Raw genomic sequence first — 17,500 nt, forward strand, 5'->3', positions numbered from 1 at the left:
GAGAGGAGAAAGGAGAAGGAGAGGAACATAAAATGAGATGAGAAGAGCGTTACACATGGCGAACGAATGCAGCGAAGACAGCCGGGCCTGTGGACAAAAGGCTAGCTGTTCATGCTGCATGCAGTGTTGCCAGATTGGGCTGTTTCCCGCCCAATTGGGCTGCTTAGGATGGCCGTGTGCGGGTAAAAATGTCATTTTGCAGGAAAACCCGCCCAATTTTTACCATAGAAATCAATAGAATTGGGCGGGATTTTGTGCTTCCAGGCGGGTTTTGAGCTTTTTTTGGGCTGGAAATCATCAGCCTCATCTGGCAACCCTGGCTGCATGGCATCTGAAGATCTGATAAGGAGGGAGGCAGGAGGGATGTGATGGATGTGTCTAAAACAGCATTTCCGTTTTGCTCCACTGACCACATTTGTATGACATGCACATGGACATGGACACACACATACACAAACAAACTCCCTTCCTCTCGCGCATATTAAATAACCACACACACACTGTTAGGTTCAAACCCTTAACATTTGTAAATATGAAACACCTGAAATGAAAGACACAGAGAATCCTTAATTAAGTTTCAAACCGGCTTGGAGAGCGGATGGGGAGAACCGTCAGCTACCATTTTCCCCACTCGTTCTAAACGATGTAATAGCCATAAGTCATATTTATTGGAGGATTTTCCCTGATAACAATTATCTCTATCCGCTAAAGGGAAAAGGGGGCGTACCCGGATAGAGATTAATTCATTCACACACACACACACACACAAACACACGAACACACTAGCCAGGCTGCGCCCTCCTAGTGACGCAACACCTTCGGCGGCGCTGCAGATCGAATCTCGATTGCAAGTCTATGATAATCAGGCAACGAACACACAGTCCTTGGCCTGCCATGTGGAGATGCAACTCTGTTGTGTTTGGGCACTCCATTGTTCTGGTACAGATAAAGTCCTCGCACAGTCCAGTTATCTTCTGCAGCCTTGAACAGGAATTCTTGAATGTGAAAGGGCACATTTGTGCCACGGCAACATGTTTGCTTTCATATAGAATAAAATACAGTTCCAACATTTCCCCCTGTTTATTCTATATAGAGACAAACATTAACATCATCCAGTGATGACTTCAAATGATTTTTTCTTTAAATAGGTACACTTAGAGGCCCCGAGCATAATCCCCTGGGTCAGGGAACAGATCAGGGACCTGGATGGAATCGTCAGATTGGTGTGGAGGCTCATGGTCTCCACCAACAACATCATCATAGTGTCATCGACATCACTATCCTGTCTAGTTAGAAGAGCATATAGGTTTGACATTTTTTCTTCCATTTGTGCAATGGCAGTGGTACTAAATCTGGTGCACAACACTCTAATACAAAGAATACAACAACATCCACATAACGTGAGGATCGCCGCAAATATTGCAATAGACATGATTATGGACGCTGCCAACTGTTTGTATTGGCCAAACATGTCAGAGGAACCATCCCACACTGAAGTATCGACCCCGGAGTGGTCTCTCATTTTCTTTTTGGTTGAGGGATCCCAGTCCCTCTATCGCCCTGGTGAGACTTTCGTCAGCTGCCGTATTGTTCGGTATGAAGGAACAACATTGATAACCAAAAATAGAGCACACACTCCTATCGGCCAAAAGCATATCAACCGCAATACGAGATTGGAATGCCATTAGGCAGGTTGCCTTCAGTTGTTCATGGATGGCCCTGAACCCGAATTCAGTTTTGTTGCCCAGCGCCTGCACATTTATAGTGGATGTTGTTCATTCTGTCCACATTTTTGTTTATAGTACACCACCAACATACAAATGATTCAAACCCTGATGCAATTTGATTCCACATTGTAGCTCTCTTATGTTTGTTTTAGGTTAGGTTAAGGGGTGAAGTTTCAGAACAAGGTTTCATTTAACATGTGCCCTATACACATATTTGTTTGATGCACTGATTAATCCTAAAATATCTCTCCTGTTTGAGACATGTGCCATCCACATGACTCAATAAGACTTAAGTAATTTCCGAAACAGACTTTGAGCACAGTAAATGATGAGAAGTAAACATCTTCCAACACCCTCCAGTTCATAGGTGCATGAGTGATTCTACGATTCCCCTACGCTTTTGGCAAAAGCAAAAAGTCAAATATCAGTATTTTTCCCAACTAAATGACCTAGATGTTTACATAGTGCCAAACAAACAAATTGCCAAGCTTAATCTTAATAGTTAGTGGAATTGGCAAATCAAATCCACGGACTTAAAAGTGTAGCCGAATCAGAGAATCACTCGCATAGCCTACATCAAGGCAGGCTTTTTCAAACATTTGTTTTAAAAAAAAATAATAAGCTCTCAGAAGTCAACTCATCCACACACAGACATTAGTGTGGAGGAGGTGCGCAGTTGTAACAGATTAGAGAGCATTATAATAGAGAAGAAACAAAAAATGTTTTGTTAGTTTAGACAAAACAAATCCCAAAGCCGCCCAACCATTCTCTCATAATCTATAATCAAAATAAAATAGATAGCTCTACATTCCCGGGGAACAACAATCTATCAAGAGCAAAATTATGAAAAAGAAAATTACTCTGGTCAGTATCTGACTATTGTGGCTCACGTTTACATTACAGTTCCTTACAGAATAGGCGATAAACGCAAACTGACAAAATGTGGTGTTGACCACATAGTTCATCCAATATAGAATGTAGAAGAAAAATTAAGCATGCCGTACAAAATGACTATACCCATAGTATTAGCTGTCTTTACATGATAGTTAGGCCTGCATAAATCACTTTGTAACAGAACTGAAATATATTGGCATGCAGTCCTCACTGTCCTTTTGTCATGAGGTCATGGTGATATAGGGGCCTAGCCCAACTCCTGCCAATAATGTCAGTACATTCAAAAATGTATTTTGTAAAAATAAAAAATTTGAGTATGAGTAATATTTGAGAATCCAATAATATTTGAGAATCCAATAATGGATTATTATTGAGAATCCAATAATAATCCAATAATCCAATGCATTGTCATCACCCAGACATACAGATCACTAGATGAACCAATCAAAATGTAAGAGATAAAAAGAAAGAAAACACAACTGCCATTGTAAAATACGCAACTTTAAAAGAAAAATGAAACAAACAACCAGACAGACCCTTTATCTGGTATAGAGGTCAGACCTTGTCTAACTTTTAGGTCAAACTTTCCATGGTTTGAAAGAAAGAAAAAAAAATAACAGTTGTCATTTTATCAAGTGTTATAACTAAAATTATTACCCAATTGAAACAAAACAAACTCTGGGAAAATCTTGTGAAACTTATCAAATTAAAAACAAAATTCACTTAACCTAGCGATCATTTGTATTGTCTAGGTTCCTTCCATTCATATCAGTTGTGTTTCAGCTCGTTTCCATAACACTGGGCCTGTTCCTCAAAGAACAAAATATATATATATATATATATATATATAGGGAAAACAACTTTCCTTCATGTACACTCAAGCCAGATCAATTTGAAATCATATCAGAGCAAAAAATGGTTGACTTCATGTATCGGTTACATAAAACATTTTGTAACAGAACTAAAACCTTATTGGCAATCAGTTTTCACTTTGATTGCAAGTTGACGACTGAAATGAAAAGACAGAGAGACAACTGTCTCTTTGTTTATAAATCAAACAAATGAAAATATAAGGATCCCAACGTCATCAAATTCAAACTTTTAAAAGCAAATAGAGAACATTGACATGTCTCATCACACACCATGTGAAGCAATGTTCACACTTACAGTATTAAACTAATGACAATGATAGATATTTAACATAACTTTAAGCTTTGGTATTGTTTTATCTAGGTCGGTGTTCAGTTTTTTTTAGGTCTTATTGTCTTTTCAGTGACAAACAGGTGGTTTAGCATACACCGTTGGAGGTTTCAATATTAAGAGTCTTTCTGTCTCTGCCACAGAAATTTGCATGTTTATAGTTGGGCCTGCTGTGTCTGATAAGGGTGCCTGCAGAGGACCTTGGGCTACTTAGAGAGAGCCTCTGAGCCTTTTAATATCTATCCGAGCTAATGTAAACATCTACACATAGGACACTGTTATCTTTGCTTGGGCGACGTTGTCAAGCGCCTCTGTGTATTCAGAGTCTAGTTTATCAGAGTCAACATTGTGCTCCAGTCATTAAAATAAACCATTAAAATTAAAATTATTAATTCATTAAAATTAAACCAAAACCCATGATCCATTGATCAATAACTCATCAAAATAGAACATAATAAGGCAAGAAATTCGATGAAATAAAACAAAGAAATAAGTCATAGTTAAACGTCAATCAAAACAAAATGACAACCTAAATTTCTAGAAATGTTCAGCACATGTGACCTAACTCTCAGACCAGGTCCAAATTAGGTTTACTCACAGCACCTTTGGGCCATCAAATAACGCCTGCGTTATTTCAAGATCTCAAACCCATTGTTCTTTTAAAAAATAAGAACAAGGAGAAAGCTTCATCTATTCTTTAGAAGAAACAAAGACATTTTGGTACTGTAAATCATGAAAGCAAACTCTTTTGCAACTACACTACACTACCATGACAGTGCACGGGGCCTTTAGTAATACATTATGACTTGGTCATTGCCATTCTGGTAACAGCTAATTTATAATGCCGTGTCTTAAAGGCTTAAACATTAACATGTTAACTTTCAATTGAAAATAGTAAAGAAACAACATAACTCCACAACCCTGTTTTCTCCTAATCAAAAATAAATGGGTAAGAATGTGTGGAAAAACAAAATCATGACAAAATCCTACACCTCAAAGTTGAATTTTAGAATAAAATAAAAGGCTTATTCTTATTTAAAAATGTTGTTTCAACATGTGCACTCCCAAGCTCCAGCTAACTCTGAACACAATAGAGTACCTTCACTAAACACTCAAAAAAAAATCTTCCACTCTCAGACATATTTAGGCACTCACTCCACAGATACACACGTACACTCCACAGACACATATACAATCTTTCTCACACACACAGTGGGGTGTCCCACTAGGACAATTCATACAACCAATAGGGCCCACACAGACAGACAGACAGATATCCATATTACTTGCCTTGTATGACACAGTGTTATACAAATACAATTATTATTATTATTACTATTATTATTATTATTATTATTATTATTATTATTATATGGTAGGCTATCTGAGACATTAACTGCTCAGTGAGTAATCCAAATGGCTGTCATTTTCACACTAGTTTTGCTATTTTTGCTATTTCCTGCATTGCAGTGCGGCTAGCACCAGAGTCACAGAGGAAACGTACGGGGGTCCCTTTGACCAGAAGGGTAATTTCAGGTCTAATTTTTTTCTTGGTACAACAATCCCTCTAAGTTTAGAACGACGTCTACCTCTTCCACATCCCCGCCCGTTTCCTCATAATCATCAAACCAGTCATCGGCCGAGGGGCCATGCCCGTACGGTCGATACTGGTGCTCTCGGTCTAGTCAGGAATTTTGGTGTTGGCCTCGACGTTGGCCGTGATAGTTTTGGTGTTCATTGTAGTGTTCCTGTTGGCCCTGCTGGCCAGGCCATAAATGTTAGGTTTGTTGTAGACAAATTTCCATTAAACCCATAGTTTTTTACCCAGTAACACAGCGGTGCTACTGCACTAGGATTTTCTCTATGCACAATTTTCCAGTCCTTGCATTGCATTTCAGCAAGGAACTTTTCACTTATTTTGCTGTTACTGCCCCCCATTTTGTCTCTATGAATTTAGTCCAACGTCACAACACCTACAGTGCCTCTATTGTTGGATACACTTTTCAACAAGATAGCGATCAACGATCGTTTGTGGTAAGATTCACTTCAACCTCACAGGTGGAATCTTCTTGCATACAGGCTTCCACAAAGACTCGCTATTTGAACCTTGTTGTATTGGTATGAAACGTATTACCGAGTGGTAATACGAATCCTTTCACGCACACTTTCTCTCAACGCAGAGAACACAGAATTTAAACTAGTTTCTCGTACTAGGGGAGTCTGCCCTCCCTTTACGTTTACCTGATAGAGTCTAGAATTGTCAGGGTTTTGTCTTCTCTTATTTTACCGTCTTTTCATTCAATCCTTTTTAAATAAAAATAAAAATGTAGGCCTACTCACGATTCTCTGGTCTTTTCAAGATTCCCGTCAACCGTCGGATCCCAGCCTGCGAGGGAGAGACCAGTCCCGGAAACGGGTCTTAGTGCTGTGGCCACAGACTTTCCTGGTTCCCTCCTCGCGTGCTGGAATCGTCGGGTATCTTGGGATCCGGTTCTGAAGGACCAAGTAAATGTTAGGTTCAAACCCTTAACATTTGTAAATATGAAACACCTGAAATGAAAGACACAGAGAATCCTTAATTAAGTTTCAAACCGGCTTGGAGAGCGGATGGGGAGAACCGTCAGCTACCATTTTCCCCACTCGTTCTAAACGATGTAATAGCCATAAGTCATATTTATTGGAGGATTTTCCCTGATAACAATTATCTCTATCCGCTAAAGGGAAAAGGGGGCGTACCCGGATAGAGATTAATTCATTCACACACACACACACACACAAACACACGAACACACTAGCCAGGCTGCGCCCTCCTAGTGACGCAACACCTTCGGCGGCGCTGCAGATCGAATCTCGATTGCAAGTCTATGATAATCAGGCAACGAACACACAGTCCTTGGCCTGCCATGTGGAGATGCAACTCTGTTGTGTTTGGGCATTCCATTGTTCTGGTACAGATAAAGTCCTCGCACAGTCCAGTTATCTTCTGCAGCCTTGAACAGGAATTCTTGAATGTGAAAGGGCACATTTGTGCCACGGCAACATGTTTGCTTTCATATAGAATAAAATACAGTTCCAACACACACACAAACACGCACACACACACACACACACACACACACACACACACACACACACACACACACACACACACGCACGCACGCGCACACACACACACACACACACACACACACACACACACACACACACACACACACACACACACACACACACACACACACACACACACACACACACACCTATTTACATACACATTGTCACACACACACACACACACACACACACACACACACACACACACACACACACACACACACACACACACCTATTTATACACACAAACACTCGTGCACGTGTGCACACGCCTACTGTATTTACATACACAAACACCGTCATACACAGTATACTAAGCACACAATCACACACACTGACATTGGCATGCCCAAACTCCTTCTCAGACACAATAAAACTCCACCGAGACATAATACAAAAAGAATGTTTACTGTTTATGTCTGATTGAGCCAGCAAACCTTGCTTTTGAAAGCACTGCTATATGAAGCATTACGAGCACAAAGATAGAGTACGATATCCACACCTCTGTGTGTCTGTGTGTGTGCATCATCCTCTCCCTCTCTCTCTCTCTCTCTCTCTCTCTCTCTGTCTCTCTCACCTGTACACAGTGTAGACAGGTAGTGGTAACTCCCCTGTGTGCTTTTCCACCACTCTCCTCTATGTGACTCATAATGACCAACTGTCATTCGAGACGTCCGCGTCCCGTCAGACCCGTTTCCCCCCCTCTGATCCGCACCTCTTTGGCCATAGCACACACTGACATACACATAAGAGACTCTGACACACAAACACGCACACACACAAGCACATGTGCGCGCACACACACACACACACACACACACACACACACACACACACACACACACACACACACACACACACACACACACACACACACAATGATGGTGTGATGACTGACCGCATAACACTACCAGCATTCACCACAGATTCCACCCCTCCTTTTTATGTCAACACAGCTAAGCACACAGAACCATCATTTATGATATGCTATCCCACATGACCCCTGATAATGTCGTACAGTATATACTAGAACATGTATAAACGTAATAAACTAATAACAAAAAATTAAAACGAGTGATTATCTTAATCTGTAGGCCAACCTAGAGCCATGATATAATTCTATAATCCTTCAGAGAGCCATAATGTTTTTTTTAACTGTGATTAAACAGATAATATTGTTTGCATTCTTTATAGTGTTAAGCTGTGAGGGAGCTAAATCAGATGTAGCAGCTTATGCTAATGCTTATGTCTGTGCATCTGGTTCTTCTGAATGGTGGTGGTGGTTTGGGAAGTGGGGATGTACTGAATCTAAGATTTGGTTTTGGATTCGGACAGATTCGACCTTGTTTACGTTACAGTGACGGGTTTGGTTTCGGGCAAACCCTAGGGTGCCAACCAAGCCGAATCCTACCACATGTGCAAGTATGACGTGATTACGTTGTCAATGTTTAATGTTTTGCCTAATTTGAAGATACATAAAATAATAAAATATCCCTTCAGTTTCTCTATCTTACTGTTAAGAAACGAAAACGTGCAAAGGTTTTACTGCATTATGATGTACTGGCTGATGATCAGAATAGGATTCAGTATTCAGTTTTGGATTTGGACGAATCTTAAACAGTAGATTTGGTATTCGGCAGAACCTTAAAAATCAAGAATTGGTACATCACTAGTGGGAAGCAGCGGCCACCATGCAGTCACTGCTTATACAGTTAGACAGACAGGCAGGGAGATGAGTAGGCTGTTAGACAGACAGACAGACAGACAGACAGACAGACAGACAGACAGACAGACAGACAGACAGACAGACAGGGAGATGAGTAGGCTGGTAGACAGACAGACAGACAGACCGTTTAAATATTAAAGATTCAAGATTCACAATTAAAGAGCTTATTATCATGGTCAAAAGGGCAATGAAATTGTGTTTTAAAAAAGGTGGACAGACAGGCAGGCAGGGAGATGGACAGGCAGGCAGGCAGGCAGACAGACAGATAGACAGGCAGGCAGACAGGCAGGTGGGCAGGCAGCTAGACAGATAAACAGGCAGCCAGACAGATAGACAGCCAGGTAGACCGACAGGTAGGCGGGCAGGCAGCTAGACATGCAGGTAGATGGACAGGTAGGCGGGCAGGCAGGCAGGCAGGCAGGTAGGTAGACAGGCAGGAAGATGAGGTTGAAGGCAGTCAGACAGTTAGGTAGGTAGACAGACAGGGAGGCAGACAGGTAGAAAGACAGGGAGATGACGAGGTAAGCAAATAGGCAGCTGGTGCTGCTCTAGGCTATAGGGCTGACTGTGGCGCAGTAGCCTACTGCAGAGGGAGATAAGGGGAGACGTGGGGTGGGGGAGGAGGAATGGAGGGAGGGAGGGATGAGGGACAGAGGAATAGATTGGGGAGGGAAGGAAGGAGGGGGCAAAGGAATGGGGCAGGGACGGAGAGAGGGAGGTGTAGCTGGACAAGGTGGGGGAGGCAGGGAGGAAGGTGTGCCTGGGGAGAGAGAAACGGGGGAGGGAGGGATTGAGGAGAGGTGAGGAGAGAGGAAGGTGCGTTTAGGCAGGGTGGGAGTGGTAGAATGGGGGAGGTAGAACGGTGGGTTTGGGGAGAGAGCATGTTGGGATGGGTCTGCAAGGAGGAGGGGAATGAGGCACTTACCTCTGACATCATCCAGGCCCCCTACACTGCAGGGCTGTGTGTGTGTGTGTGTGTGCGTGTGCGTGTGTGCACACACGAGTAATTGTGTGTGAGTATGTGCGTACCTGTGTGCCTGTGCCTCCGTGTGTATGGTTATATGTGTGTGTTCCAGTTTATACAGTGTGTGTGTGTGTGTGTGTATAATGAGTCTTTTGCTCAGAAACAGCGGAGCTACTCTTAACCCGTTAAGACACAGTGCTATAAAGTTGCTGTTACCAGAATGGCAATGACCAAGTCCTAGTGCATTACCAAAGGCCCTGTGTTGTCATAGTATTGTAGTACTATATGGTAGTTAACTTTTCAATGACTATTACCTGTACAGTGTGCCACTGGCATGCATTTAAGGGGCTACAGTGCATTGTGCTTTGACCTCTGTGAGCAAAACTCTCCCCACTTACCAGACCTACCCTCCAACCGTGACCCCCCCCACCCCTCAATGACCAGCCCCCCTGACCCCCCTTTGTGCGGATGTCAAACTGTACCTATATGAGCTCAACCCCATGGCCTGGAGCTGACATGCACCCAATGTACATCCAGCACCTTTCCCCTCCACCAAACCCTCCTTGTTAACCTCTACCTTTAACCTCAGCCCTTCATTGCTGTGTCATTGACTCTCTTTGCCCATCCATCTCTCTCTCTTCCTCTCTCTCTCTCTCTCTCTCACACCCCTTCATGGTTCTTTTTACAGAGTTCTCTCAGTCTGTACCTAAACCTGCACCAACGAATACTGAGCAACTTAACCCGATCCACCAGACCACCCTTGTGAACCTTCGTAGGCCTGAAACGTCACCCCCTCTTCTCTCTCTCTCTCTCTCTCTCTCTCTCTCTCTCTCTCTCTCTCTCTCTCTCTCTCTCTCTCTCTCTATCTGTCTGTCTCTCTCTCTCTCCATCTCACTTGGCCTGGATTTCACCTGAACCTATACAGCAAGCAACACGTCCCCCCCATCCGACACCCCGCATGCCTCCTTCCCTTCTCTCCTCCCCTCCACCCTGCATGTCTCCTTCCCCTTCTCCTCTCCTCCCCTCCCCTCCACCCCACGTGCCTCTCCCCCCTCTCATGTCCTCCACTCCGCGTGCCCGCTTGAGGGCATTGGAGGGTGGAACAAAAGCTGAGCAGCTCCAGGTTTCGGAGCGCGTCGTGTTGGGAGCCAGGAGCAGATTTATCTGGCGGTGGGATTAGCCTGTGCATCTGCCTCTGTTCCCGGAACATGTGTGCTTCTGTGCGTGTGTGTGTTGTGGTGTGTGTGTGTGTGTGTGTGTGTGTGTGTGTGTGTGTGTGTGTGTGTGTGTGTGTGTGTGTGTGTGTGTGTGTGTGTGTGTGTGTGTGTGTGTGTGTGTGTGTGTGTTTGATTTTGTTTAATGTGTGTTATCTGTGCGTGGTTTGGGTAAGGTATTGTAGCTATAGCCATGGCAACGTGTGAGATGATGAGTAGTATTATGGGGTGGATGGGTGTGCTGGTGAGGTGTACCGAGCAACATTGTGCCTCTTAACTTAGGCCCAATCTCAATTCACCCCTTGGCCCTACCCCTTACCCCTCCAAACAGAGTCTGCCTGTCCGAACCCCTCCTTTTTGAGGGCTACAAAGCCCTCCCTCTTACTCCTACCCCTCTGTCTTAACGACTATTGGGATACCCCTACCCCTACACAAAACGGAGGGGAGGGGTAAGGGGTAGGGCCAAGGGGTGAATTGAGATTGGGCCATAGTCTCAGTGTGTGAATCCAGCCACCAGTCACTGTTGCCCATATATCTCCTCTCTGGCAAGGCTCTGCAGCCTCTGTGTTGGACATCCTATTTGGTCTGAATGACTGCAGTTTCACTGACTATTGGTCTGGATAACTGTGGAGACACAGTGGAGTCAGCAGAGCTGTCCCTATGAGACAGGCCATGTAATTAAGGCTTCACAGTCTTGATTCGCCTACTTAGAAGATCAAGGCCGGGTCCTTCTGGGGGCTCTTCAGCTTCGTGCAGGTTATTATCCTGCCTGGGTGTCTGTCATGAAAGCCGTAGATTGTATCAGTCCATTACTCTGCTACTGGTAGTATGTATGCAGGTGTTTGAAAGGTTCTCTGCCCACGAATAGCATACGGACCGGGCGGCTATATTTGTGTAGGTTGATGTGTTGGAAACGGACGAAGATTACCTTCATTTGAAATGGATACGCTATGCTGAGTAGAGGCGGGTGTGTGCTTACCTCGCTGGTGCGATCACAGGCAGTGATGGAAGGGGTTTTTGAACTCCTCCGCCAGCCTTTACACTCCACCACCACACCACCACGCCGCCTCCCCGGGCTCGTTTTCCAGTAGAGGTTGTTTATCTCCGTCCCTCCATAGAAGTGCTTATGATAGAATTTTAGAGGTGGCAGGGAACCATGTCCAACACAAGCCAGTATAATTTAGTTTCGATTAAACATAATTTAATGTCTACCGGGATCTTAGATGAGAGCTCGCGACGACACAGTTATTTCAGCGTACACGCCACAGCTAATAACACAGACATAAATAACGACAGAAAGAAAAAAAATATCAGGTATTCAATAACATGAAGTATTAAGGTGATATATTGCTTTAGAGAACAGCATGCCCGGAGCTGCCAGATCCAAACACCTGCATAAAGTTAGGCTTTAAGCAATAACCATCTGCGCGCTCGAAGACCTGCGCCCACAGGCTTTGCCATTGGCCCTTCACAACCTTATCTCGACCATATATCAACGCAGCGCAGACACCAACTTTAAAGTCACATATTATTCTGCGTAAGAGCCAATACGGTAGTTCTCACGGACTTTTTGGTCAGGAAGCAGGGAGGTAGGCCTACATTTCCGTATATATTTTTTTGTCTTTGTGGTTACAACACTCGGACACTGTGGTTTGTGTATTCAGTTCCACATAAACTTTACAACCTTTAACTTTTTAGCCTACATATAGCAGAATGTGAAAAACGCATCATTTTAATCCACACTGGCACTAGTTAATCCACAATATGCCCATGTTGATACTAATTTTAATAGGGTAATATCTTTCTCCTGAAATATTTACATAGAACATAATTAAGGAGACAGCCTACACATCACCATGTTGAGAAGTGTCAGTTGTCAGTTGTAAGCGGAGGGGGGACACAACAGCTCCTTCCCGTGGCTAAACACTGCATCTCCGGCAACGTGCCCAGTCAAGCCTGGACTGCAAAACAGCCTCGTCGAATGGGATAATGTGGGTAGATTCCGCAGGTGAGTAGCTCAAGTGTTTTCAACTTTTTTGAGTAGTCTCCAGCGTCTTTCGACCGAGTCCAGCGTCGTTTCAATCATTATGGATTATGGTGTGTTTGTGATTTATGCGCGCCGACTGAAGGTGATATTATTCCCCACTCTGTGGAACAGCCTTCGATTGTAACTGGCTCACAGTTCACCGCTGGGCTAGAGTGAGCTTAACAGACGCAGGCAAGGTGCACTCGCTCACACGGAGGATGAATGTTGGTTTTGGCTTCTTGTTTAACACGTTGAAGACGCAGCTGGTTATGAGTGAAGTAATGACACGCTCGCAATAAGATTAATTATGGAATCGCTCAAGGTCGCTTGGTGATATCCAAACGGTTTTTTTTAACGCATACATTGTGCAATTAATTTTTAAGAGGCATGTGCTGCACGCGATGTCTTGCACTGAATTTTGGCTTTGGGTGAGCAATACACGTGTCTTTAGGCAAGCGATATGTTCTTTGGCCACACTCCTACTGGGTAAAACGAAATCGCGTCCCTCCAGCAGATATCAGTTATATACGGTAGGATTCGGGAACGTGTTTGTTTTGTCAAAGATTCGCGCTGTCAATCTGCCTGTCTGTCGGTCAGGTGAAGGTGGCTGCTGCTCCGTGGGGGCAGACGGTAGAGAAATGGGGAACAGACCGACGGGTGATGAGACCGGCCCGGCGGTAATTGAGTTGAAATTGGCCAAATGAATAGTCCATTTCTGCGGTGTTGGTCACAGCTGTGCGCGCGACGGGCCCAAGGGCAAATATGACGCGTTCATAATACCGGCAGAGAATAAATAATCACATTCCCCTACATTGTCATAACACCATTATAAAACATGAAAATCTATAGGTCTTTACCGTTATGACAACGGTCACATGCCAATTTATACCAAGCGAAGGGGGGAAACATAAACATCAAGATGTGTGCTCCTATAGGCACTGCTGGAATGGGTCAGTGATAATTGGACGGAAGGTTATTGTATAATTCAAGTGCGGTATAGTATGTGGATCCGCTGTCTGGTGACCCGCGCACGTGTTAAAATCAAGCGTTTTAGTTAGAGCCTTAATGGCGGCATTATGGTTAAACCCAAATAACTCAATGTGTCCGACCGTCATTAAGATTAAGTGTATCGCAAACTGTAATGGCTGGCCATCTGTTATAAAGCTTAAGTAAGTAAACTTCTTAAGTGGACGAGCCAAATGGACAATGATAAATAATGAGTTGAGTAAAATTCAATCTAGACGCATTAGGTCATCCGTTTAACTGCCACTTGCGCAGAGCTGCACTGGCTTAAAGCGTGTCATGCCGTTGCTTTTGTCCCCCTGATCAAAATTGCAGGAACAGCATCGTTATTGCCTTACCGCTCTCATCCAAATCTGCCTCTCAGTACCTAAGATAATAAAGATGACTGACATAGCTCACGGCATGGCATACTGAGGGTAGTATTTTCCAAAGAGTCTGCTTTATACAATAAAAACTCGTTTTCCTGACATAAAGGCATAGCGAGGGGAAATCACCAGCAGGCCTGGGATATCATGAATTGAAAGCAGTGTAATGAGATACTCTCCAGACAATGTCGCATTAGCCCATCGAGGCACGGCCCCCGGTGTCCCACACTCTAATGAAATCATCAAAAGAGAACTCTGACATTGAACACTCGCCGCCCAACGCCGATTGTAAGACTGTCAACAGCCCAGCCAGCCAGCCAACAGGCGACCCCCTGCCTCCACACAGGGAAACGAAACGGCCACACAATTATCCTGTTTGATCAGGGAGATGTGTGACATGAACTCTCCATAATTAGAGGTAAACAAACCGAGCCGAGTCAAGCCAAGCCAGACCTTTATGATTCAGCAGCCACTGTTTACATTTGAGGTATAGACTATGCCATGGTCCTCTATTCATTTCGCCATCATGGGGTTTTGTCTTGTACACACAATTCGTTTGCCGACTAAGCGTAATGTCCACAAGCACGATATCTATTATTCCTTTGGCATGATTCGCATTTCATGCTGATGTGCTTTTAAAATGTTTGGTCAGTAAGCGCTGTCTCCTCACGGAGCAGGAAGCGCATTCTCAGCTTTGGCCCCATATGCTGTATGTAAACAACAAGTGCGTAAATGCAGGTGTCATGCAGCCTCGAAATTATGAAAAGTGCGCATTAAAATATAAATACACCACCGCCTCAGCACCTCTCCTACGCAGATATTGCCTATGTAAAGTGTAAAATGGGGAAGTTGTTTCGTAGAGCACTAATAAACGCGCGCGCGCACGCACACAAACACACACACACACACACACACACACACACACACACACACACACACACACACACACACACACACACACACACACAATGGTCTTCTGTCTGACATGGTTTGCAGGTGGTGAAGCAGTCGTGTACTTATGTATTTGGACGGACCTGTTTCTTTTGAAGGGTAGAGGACAGTGGTAAATTACGTATTTGACTGTGGTGTGTGTGTGTGTGTGTTTCTTTATGTTGTGGGCCCAGGCATAAACTGACAAAATCAAAGTGTTGCTCTCAGTGTGATTTCAGATAGGCTACTGTAGCGGGATCTGAACGGTTTCATTTCAAAGTTTGATCACACATGAACACACACTGGCACACAGTACATACACAGACACAAACACTCGCACAGCATACACACACGCACACACACTGGCACAATACGAACGCTCACACAGGCACACACACACACACACACACACACACACACACACACACACACACACACACACACACACACACACACACACACACACACACACACACACACACACACACACACACACACACACACACCTCATTTGGATTTACTGGTGCTATTATAGAAATCTATGTAAATCACCAGGGTATTCAGCCACATCCATCTAATCCCCTCGCTCTGCTTTCCCCGCTTCTGCTTTTTGTACTGAAGCTCGATTGGCTCTCTGATTCTCTTCTTTTTTATGCTATCCCCCTTTCCTCTCTCCTCCACTTCTCTTTTTTTCTTTTACTTTTTTACGTGTTCCCCCCGTCTCCTTTCTTCTTTTCACATCTCATCTCCTGTCCCATTTCATCCTCTCCTATCCTATCCTATCTCTCCTCTCCTCTCCTCTCTTCTCCTCTCCTTTCCTCCCCTCTCATCTCCTCTCCTCCTCTCATCTCCTCTCCTCTCCTCTCTCTCTTTCTCTCTCCCCTCCTCTCCTCTCCTCCTCTCATCTCCTCTCCTCTCCTCTCCTCTCCCCTCCTCTCCTCTCCTCTCCTCCTCTCCTCCCCTCTCCTCTCATCTCCTCTCCTCTCCTCTCCTCTCCTCTCCTCTCCTCTCCTCTCCTCTCCTTATAGGCAGTAAATAACGTGCAGACACATAAAAGGAGAATTCTACTCTGCTGTTGAGACCCCGCACTAATCTTAACAAGCTCTCCTGGAAATGAACACATGCTTTATCTAATGGGACAGCATGTATGTGTGTATATGTGTGCGTGCAGTGCATGTCTCTGTGTGTGTGTGTGTGTGTGTGTGTGTGTGTGTGTGTGTGTGTGTGTGTGTGTGTGTGTGTGTGTGTGTGTGTGTGTGTGTGTGTGTGTGTGTTTATTTTATCCTGACTGCTGTAACCTCAGCTACTGATGTCATCATGCACACTATTCAGTATCTCCTCTCTCTCTCCATCGTGGCCCCTTCAGCTCCTTAGTCCCCCCACCACCACCACCACCACCTCTCCACCTGATCCTGAACCATCGCATGTTCTCTGCATCTCATGGATGCATTGTTCATTAGGGGTCCATTCTCTACCTATCGTAGCCACAGCTTTCAGCTCTCCAGTCCTGCCCTACTGTTCCTGAGTCATTGCATGTTCTTGATCTGATCACACTACCCCTCCACAGACCCCCTATCCTCTATATCCATCATAGCCACCTCTTGCACTAACACCCCTCTCCCAACCCCCCACCATCACCACCACCACTCCCCCCTGCTCCTTAGTCATGTTTTCATCCAGACCCATCCATCCACCACCTCCATCCTCCACCCACACCCATCCACCCTCTGCACCCACGCTCCGCATGTTCTCTCCCCGACCCCCCTGCTCTGCTCTCCTCTGCTATGAGTTTGCACCGCAACTCTCTGCAGTGGCCACAGTGTTCGTGAGGTGCTCCTGTTGGAGGAGAAAAGGCCGGAAATAACCCAGTGCTCCGCACCACAGCAGCGCAGCGCACCACAGCACAGCGCTCTGCAGTGATGTTATGTGATGTGGTGCTTGTGCATCTTTCATGTGCTGTTGCCTCTTGGGCTGGTTTGCCGCTTGCCGCTTGGCCTGCCTCCTCTGCTGCAACTCAGATGCCATTGTAGTATTGAGATGGTGACAGAGGAGGAGGTTAGAAGGAAACGATCATGAATGTGAAGCATGTCCATAAACAGTGACAATATATCCACGGGTCATTTTTTTGTGGTTGTGTGTGATTTTTCTTGATGAATCCTGATTTTCCTATGGAAAAATGCAAGTAGACTATTACATACTAAACCCCTTCCACACACTCTGTAACACACAATGTGCTTTCTATGATTTCCTACTCAGGCTATTTGGCCTTTGCCAAGCACACAGCTCTGTTATTTGCGGTGTATTTATTACAGTATTGTAT

General features: G+C 44.6%; 1 protein-coding gene across 3 annotated transcripts in view; it reads left to right on the top strand.

Annotated features, from left to right (window-relative positions):
• The window catches only part of znf385a (zinc finger protein 385A), a 203,986-nt gene that overhangs the window by 94,774 nt on the left and 91,712 nt on the right, over positions 1 to 17,500 (top strand). Inside the window, exon 1 of one of the 3 annotated variants that reach the window (XM_063208210.1) lies at positions 12,785 to 12,844. The exons of the other annotated variants lie outside the window; for them this stretch is intronic. Coding sequence (XP_063064280.1) covers positions 12,826 to 12,844 — 19 coding nt within the window. The 5' untranslated portion in view covers positions 12,785 to 12,825. Of the gene's footprint in view, positions 1 to 12,784; positions 12,845 to 17,500 lie in introns of those variants that run through there. 3 annotated transcript variants of the gene reach the window in all.

Source organism: Engraulis encrasicolus, chromosome 10 (assembly GCF_034702125.1).
Source record: "Engraulis encrasicolus isolate BLACKSEA-1 chromosome 10, IST_EnEncr_1.0, whole genome shotgun sequence".
NCBI lineage: Eukaryota > Metazoa > Chordata > Actinopteri > Clupeiformes > Engraulidae > Engraulis > Engraulis encrasicolus.